The sequence below is a fragment of the Solanum lycopersicum genome, chromosome 7 (assembly GCF_036512215.1).
Source record: "Solanum lycopersicum chromosome 7, SLM_r2.1".
Lineage (NCBI taxonomy): Eukaryota > Viridiplantae > Streptophyta > Magnoliopsida > Solanales > Solanaceae > Solanum > Solanum lycopersicum.
In genome coordinates this window covers 57,310,603-57,318,234 of record NC_090806.1, presented here as the reverse complement: position 1 = coordinate 57,318,234, position 7,632 = coordinate 57,310,603, and the positions used below count along the sequence as shown (strand labels likewise).

At 25.5% G+C, this 7,632-nt stretch overlaps 1 protein-coding gene across 1 annotated transcript; it reads left to right on the top strand.

Moving 5' to 3' along the window:
* Nucleotides 1-5,300: 5,300 nt before the first annotated feature.
* Nucleotides 5,301-6,509, top strand: LOC101247342 (FCS-Like Zinc finger 13). The gene is made up of 2 exons (XM_004243646.5): nucleotides 5,301-6,063; nucleotides 6,172-6,509. Exons 1-2 carry the CDS (start codon nucleotides 5,507-5,509, stop codon nucleotides 6,320-6,322), a joined length of 708 nt encoding a protein of 235 aa, XP_004243694.1. The 5' UTR covers nucleotides 5,301-5,506; the 3' UTR covers nucleotides 6,323-6,509.
* Nucleotides 6,510-7,632: the final 1,123 nt, after the last annotated feature.

Here is a 7,632-nt window from a genome sequence, read left to right as displayed (position 1 = left end):
ACGACTAAACAGGTCGTTACATAGCTTCATAAAAGTTCAGACATTTTTAAAGATAAATTATAATTTCATAATGTTAAATGATGTCTTAGTAGAATAAATTGCTTCAAATATGATAATGTATGGTAAATAAATGTGCTTAGAAACAAAAGAAAAGATTAAAAAAATTGAATATTGAAATTTTTTTAGAACAATGGTGGTAGGCGTGTTTTTTAGAAGTGGTGAAACAAGAAGAAAGAGATGGAAATTGATGTATTTTGATAAATTCTCAATTAGTTTTTTATTTTTAAATTTTTGTAATTAATAAGGTTTTAAGCAATTGTTTGTTTTTAATATTTTTCTCTCCCCTTAGTTTCTCCTTTCTGTTTTTTAACAATTGTTTTTGACATTTTTATTATATATTGAAAGTATTAATGAGTTCTATTAAATGTCAAAATATTAATATTTAAAAAAAAATCATACTATTATCTGATACTTAAGAAACGTTTATCATTTGAAAAATTCACTCTTGACACTGTTCGGAGTCATTGTCATAGAGCCTATGGATATTTAATATGATTCGAAAAGCTTTGACATTTTGCGTATGGTTAATCAATATCACTGTTTGTTGCGATTTCAACTTAATTACATATACTACTATAATATATATATATATATATATATATATATATATATATAATTTCAACATTCAAGAATATCTCAATAGTATAATTTCTCTCTTTACCCATCCTACTGTTCCCCCGCGCCTCACCAATTAAATAAAAACATCAAAATTTTAAGAATAGGATTGAGAGTTGGTATTGAAGGATATACTTAAAAACTTCATTAATAAGTTTAAGAAAGCTTGAAGAACAATAAATAAATTTTATGATATTGTGAAATTAATTTTAAATTGTGATTGAGGTTTGTTGAGTTTGTGTTTTTTGATTTTGTAGTTGAGAATCCAAGTCAAATGAGATTCTTTTTTAGCTATTTAAAAATCCATATGTGAGTAAATATGAAGAATGATTATTGAATTTTAAAAAGCAAATTGCAAATTTGTCCTATTTAATTTATTTATTTTTAAATCCTTACATATCACTAAAGAATAATGTAAAATTTCATAGGCCTTAATTATATTACACGCATACCAATCTGATCATAGAAAGATTAAAAAAAATTAAATTTTAAATAAAATGATACCATTAATAATTCGAATTAAGTATATACATCATATTTTGCCTTGACATATAATTGCATATTAAAAATTATAATTTATAAACTTAATTTCAATACCTATGTCTATTTCTTATCAGGTTCACTAATTATGTAAATTAAAAATACATATAAATGGTGGGATCAATTTCACGTGGCTCGACTAAAGAATCCAAAATAAGTAGAGTAATATAAACATCTAACGTAACACAGAGAGGTGACTTGTCGCGACGAATAAATGGGGTCCACTTGTGTGCCGGGTGTCCAACGCACCTGTTGTTTCAAGTAAAACCAACGGCAACAATCTTTTCTTTATTAGCTGTCCATATTGCCCTTACACAAAAACATATTATCAATATTTCAATTAAATTAATAATATTATATATAATTTTGTAATGTACTTTAAAATCTCATCATACATCTTATTATATACATGATTCTATCAAATCCTAACACGTAGAAAATAATTGTAATTACTCTAGGTACAGCTGGACAAGACATCTATTAAAAGAAAACATATAATTGGATTTATGCGTTAGATTAAAAGATATGAATAAATTAAGCAAATAATGAATTAAAATATCTTGAGTCAGCCTTATTCTAGTAATATATCGAGCTAGTTGAAGATAAATAAATAATATATCGAGCTAGTGTAACTGAAAGAATAAGTTAATCAAATTGTAATAAATAATGGAAGGGTTAGAAAAGAGTTGATTATGAGTAACTTAATCTCATAACTCTTGATAAATAACATAATTAATAACACTTCGGAATAAAGAGTAATGTTCGAGTTTACTCATGAAAGATTTTTATCAATAAAATAATGGATCTTCTATGCATGTATGCACCGTATATGTGATATATAATCTTACTTTCCATTATACATTAATCAATTTTAAAGAGTCCTATTGACACATTCGCTCATTATACTTTTCACGAGTGGATTTATGACTCGTGAGCTGATTTATGATCGTGAATGATATTTTTTTTATTATTATATATATTTTACTCATTTTGGTCATTTTAACTTTTAGAACCTATAAATAATTTTGTTATAGTTTTTTTATTTTTCTTATTTTGTTTTTAAGCTGCTTTGACTTGTTTTTTACAAATCAAAGATTTATCAGAAATAACTACTCTACTTTCAGATACTCTTTTTAGATTTTATTTGTAAAATTACATTAAATATATAATTATACCAAACACAACAAAATAAGCAAGGAGTCAACTTATTATAATTAAAAAAAAACATTTTCCTTCGTAATATCCTCTTTTCCTTGTTTGAGAAAGCTTTAAACGGGCCTTAAGCAATGGAATTAATTGATATCTTCTTCTTGCTTATGAAGTTATATGTTGTAATTATATTGGCTAATACGATCAATTAAACATTTTGGGTTTGTTTGGTACTTGGAAAAATGTTTTTGTTCGAAGATAAATGTTTTTTTTACTTAATTTTTAATAGTTTGTTGATACAGAATAAAATTGATAATGGTTAAAATAGTTAATATTGATAAAAATATAAATATTACGTCTTCTCCAAAACGTAAATATATATTACACATCAATAGTTTGATATCTCCTCTCGTTAAAACACTCATCAAATGCAATTTCGATTTGCTAAAAATTCAAGTTGATTACTTTAACTTCATTTGTAAAATGGGGAATAAATTCTTCCATTTTCTTTGCATAATTAATAGCGAGAACTACTTTATTAATGCCAAATTATTAGATTTTCTAATTTTGAAATTCATTTTCTAACTATTTTTGGTTGGGAGCATCACACAAGAGCAGGGTGTTAGGAATGAGAATAGATTCAATTAGAATGAAATATCATTTATGAATTTTTTTCTAGAAAAATCATTTTTATGATGCCGAAAATTTTATTTTTCAAAATTTAAATATTTTAACTAAGTAAACATATTTTAAAAATCCAAAAATATTTTCTTACCTATCAAGCACACCGTATACCTCCTTGTTGATTTAACATTTTGTTTGAATTATTGTTACCCATTGTTTCATAATGTATTGTATTGTATTGTACTATATTGTATGGTAGTTATAATTTTTTGCTAGACTGTATTATTTGTTGTTGTTTAATAATTAACATTTTAATTATTTGGCTTAATTGTATCAGATTGTATTATAATCTATAAATTTACTAAGATATTCTTAATTATTCTAAGGTAGGAAGTTTAACTAGATTTAAATAATTAAGGTAAAGGGTAAATAGTATTTTGAAATATTATGTAAATATATAATTGAAAAAGAAATTAATTAACAATGAGAACACACCAAATTAATTGTTTCATAAAATAAGGTTTTCATTATTATATAACAATGAAATTTAATAATAAAATATAATACATTTTAAATAATAATCAAAATAAATATTAAAGATATAATTACAATACAATATAATGGATAACAATGATCCAAGTAAAACTTTATTTAGTATAATGTAAATAGTACTGCCAACCCTTTAATGAAGTTAATGGACCACAAAGGTTGTGTTACTGGTAAGGATATTTTTAAAAATTAGAAATATAGGTTTGTTACTTGAGTTCCAAAAAATACACCGTCTTCGATTTTTTTTTTAAAAAAATCTAATATAAATTTGAATTAGTTTATATCGCACACCCTATAAGAAAATTCATAAAAGTCATGATTTATAATATATATTAATCACAAAAAATTATATAAAAATATTTATTTTATATTGATAATTTTAATTTATATTAAACAAACATTAGATAAAAACTTGAAAAAAAAAAGAAGATAGTAATATTCTAATATGATTAATATTTGTTTGGGAATAACATCATATTGTTAAATTGCAAGTTTCACTTTTTCCTTCATCGTGGAGAATCCTTTATTTCAAAAGGTCTGCGATACTTTTTAAAAAAATCGATTTTTCCCTTTTTCAAAAAGAATAAAATCATTAAAAGAGTTCTTTTTTTAGAAAAAAGAAAGTATTACATTGTGGGGTTATGAAGGGTAGTTTCGTCATTAGCATGTACAACGACATCTGTGAACAGAACCCATAGATCGCTTTCGTATTCCAAAAGCAGTAGGCCCCACATATTCCATTAGTCATAGTATGGGTCCCACCACACAAAAAAACAAATAAACATAAAAAATAAAAAAAGTAGGGCCCAAACTCCATTAAGTGGTCCCATCAATAATTACAATCTTGACAATTTCTCTTGATCCAATTGACACGTATACCTATCGCCGGAGAAGTAAACTAGCCGGAATCTTTTGATCGGCAAATGTGGGTCCTACAAAGGGATGGGTTCCAATCATTAGATATTGACGTTTCTTGGAAAATTGGTCATTGACAAGTGACAATTTTAAATATTGCTTTGGAATCTTTATTTTTTATTTCTTATTTATCTATGATTACGATGTTTAAATCAATTTTACTTATCTTAATTAATAATTAGAACAAATGAAATTAATCACTTATACTTTGTTTGAATGGCTATTTTCTATTAATATTCATATTATATTGTAATGTAAGTATTATTTAAGCAAATGCAATATTTGAATATCAATAGATTATATAGTTTTTATTATTTCATAATATTATACACCTCTAATTTGAAAGATAAATCTATAAAGGATACATGATAAAATTATTATTAAAAGGTGGAGAAAATAATAATATGTAAAAATATAATAAGAAAAAAAAATAACGGTACGATCATATCAAATTAGTAGATATATAAAATGAATTTTTCCATAACTTAACAATAAATTTCGATGATACAACATAATAAAATCTAAATAACAATTAAAATAAATATAGTAATATTTAAATTACCAATACAATACAATCATCGAAATAGGATATTAATTTTTTTTTAAAAAAAAATTGGCCAAAAAATTTGATCTGTTATTTTATATTTTAAACATTATTATCTTTTTAACTTTGATACATTTTAATTAAAAATAAAAAGAATAAATTTATTTAAAATAAAAAAATCATAATTTTTTTAATTTTCTTGCTATAATTAAAAAAAATTTAAAACTATCATTAAATTAACCACTAGACCCATTTTTTAATGTTTTGGAATCCAATTTAATAATGGTATTGGTGAATAGAATAAAGTGACTCAATTATTTCACTTCATTTTTTTATTTTTTATTTTTGATAGAGCAATCATTTCTCTTTATAATAATACCAGCCTAAACCATGGGCTATCCAACAACTCCATCCATTTTATAAAGAGCTCACCAAAAACACTAACTTTTAGGCAAAAACATCTTCATTTCATTTCTCATAAATCCCAATTTGAACTAAATTTCTTCAATCATGATAGGCAATAGATCTAAGCCGGTGATCGGAAAACTCACCGGTGCAGCTTTTTCGGGTAGCCGGACGATGGATGGTGCTACCAGTCCAAGAAGTCCACTCGATTTCAAGTTTCCATCACCAAGAGGCTTAAAAAGCTTTGATTTCGGTGGTGTTGGATTAGCTATAGTAGCTGCACTAGAAAAGTCCGGCGGTAAAAACGGCGAAATCCCGGCGAACAAAGCCGTTTACAACCGGAATTCAAACAGATCCCTTCCAATTCCGGTGATTTCTCCGTCGAAAAATTCAGCTAGATTTAGACCAGAAATTGAGGAAACAGAGATGGATAGTTTTGAAGAATATACAATAGTTACTTGCCGTGCACCAGGTAATAAACCCTACACAAAAGTATACGGCGATAGAAGTAAACGGGAAAACAGAAAATGTAATCGTCCAAGCGTTTTTAACATATCTCCGGCGAACATTGGAATTTTTCCGGCAGAACAAAATTCTGATTTTCTCAGTTCATGTAATTTGTGTCAAAAAAAGTTACATGGCAAAGACATATACATGTATAGGTATGTATATAATGCCCCCACAACATTATTATTTTTTATCGCGATCAAATTTATTATTATTTTTTAAGTATATACGATAGATATTAACGTTTCGTTCATGAATTTCAGGGGCGAGAAAGCATTTTGTAGCACAGAGTGTCGATACAGGCAAATAATGATGGATGAGCAGAAAGAAAAGTGTAGTTCAACATCTGTTGATGTTGCTACTCCACCATATGGAAATGGACAAATCTTCTCCACTGGAATACTCGCTATTTAATCGATAAATTAATATTTAGTATATATAGAACGTCGTAAATATATCTATATATACTCGGAAATACTTATATACATTAAGAGAAAAAGTTCTGTAACTCTTTTTTTTTCTTTTTTGGTATTCTCCCCCAATTTTGATTTGGATGTAGAAATGGAAAAGCATAAATATAGCAATGAAAAGTTTTGAACTATCTCTAGTCTTCTCAAAGTAACTAAAAGTTTGACGTCAAATTTTAAGCATACAAAGAAAAAAATTCGATATGAATTCAGATTAATAACAAAGTATCTAAAAGTTTGACGTTAAATTAAGCATACAAAGAAAAAATAATTTCGATAACACTTAATAATAATTATTGAACATTTTGTGATTAATTTGATATAAGCTTGTGTTGAAAATTCTTTATTTTTCATTTTACTCTTTGGTGTATATGAACTAACCAAAACGAACGATGAAAAGTATTGGATGACAATCATGGTAATGCTTTTTTGTGAATAGTAATAACGTAAAATTAAATATAATGATTAAAATTCAAAAAATGACTTTGATTAAAACCAACTTTATGTAGAGTCATCAAAAGACCCCTTTCAATTAGTGAACTGATTCGGATGAACTCAACAAGAGACCCACTATAAAGAAAAAGTACTCACTATTAGAATTTTATTCATTTTCAGAAGAGCTCTAATTATGGTGGAAAATATATTTATTCTATTATAATTTTTAGAAAAAAGAATTAAAATATATTGGAATATTGATCGAAATTGTTATAACAATATCAAATTTTGAGCAGGATTTATTGTCCTTACACTATTTAATAGCGTATACTAAAAATATATATATCCAGGGTAAATTATTATTTATAATAATACCATATTTATGATGTCCACGAAAATACCTATATATCTTTAATATACTATGAAATAGTGTTGGGTAATAGGCCATGTGCAAACTTTAAGATTATTACAACAATTTCAATCAAAGTTCAAATATATTTCAAATCAGTTTTTCATCTGTTATGTTCTTTTCATATGTATCTATCGTTTTCAGCGTATCAAAAAAGTTAGATGTAAATTAAGCATAAAAAGAAAATGGAAGCATTTTTTTTAGTGAGAGCATTGGATAAAATCAAAATCACAAAAGAGAAAAAGCAAAAAGAATTTTTTGATTAAAATTATAGACTACCATTAAGACTTTTAAGAAAAATGTTCACAAATGTAAAAATCTTAAAGAATTGATGGTAAGTAACTTTTAATTGATTATTGGATAGTAGTATTTTCTTTGCTTCTTTTTTTTTAAAAAAAGGGAAAGATATATAT

Excerpts from the sequence above, each read along its gene's own strand:
- LOC101247342 (XM_004243646.5), top strand. The coding sequence starts at position 5,507 with ATGATAGGCAATAGATCTAAGCCGGTGATCGGAAAACTCACCGGTGCA. Across the intron at positions 6,064-6,171 it reads AAAGACATATACATGTATAG|GGGCGAGAAAGCATTTTGTA; the intron begins GTATGTATATAA and ends CATGAATTTCAG.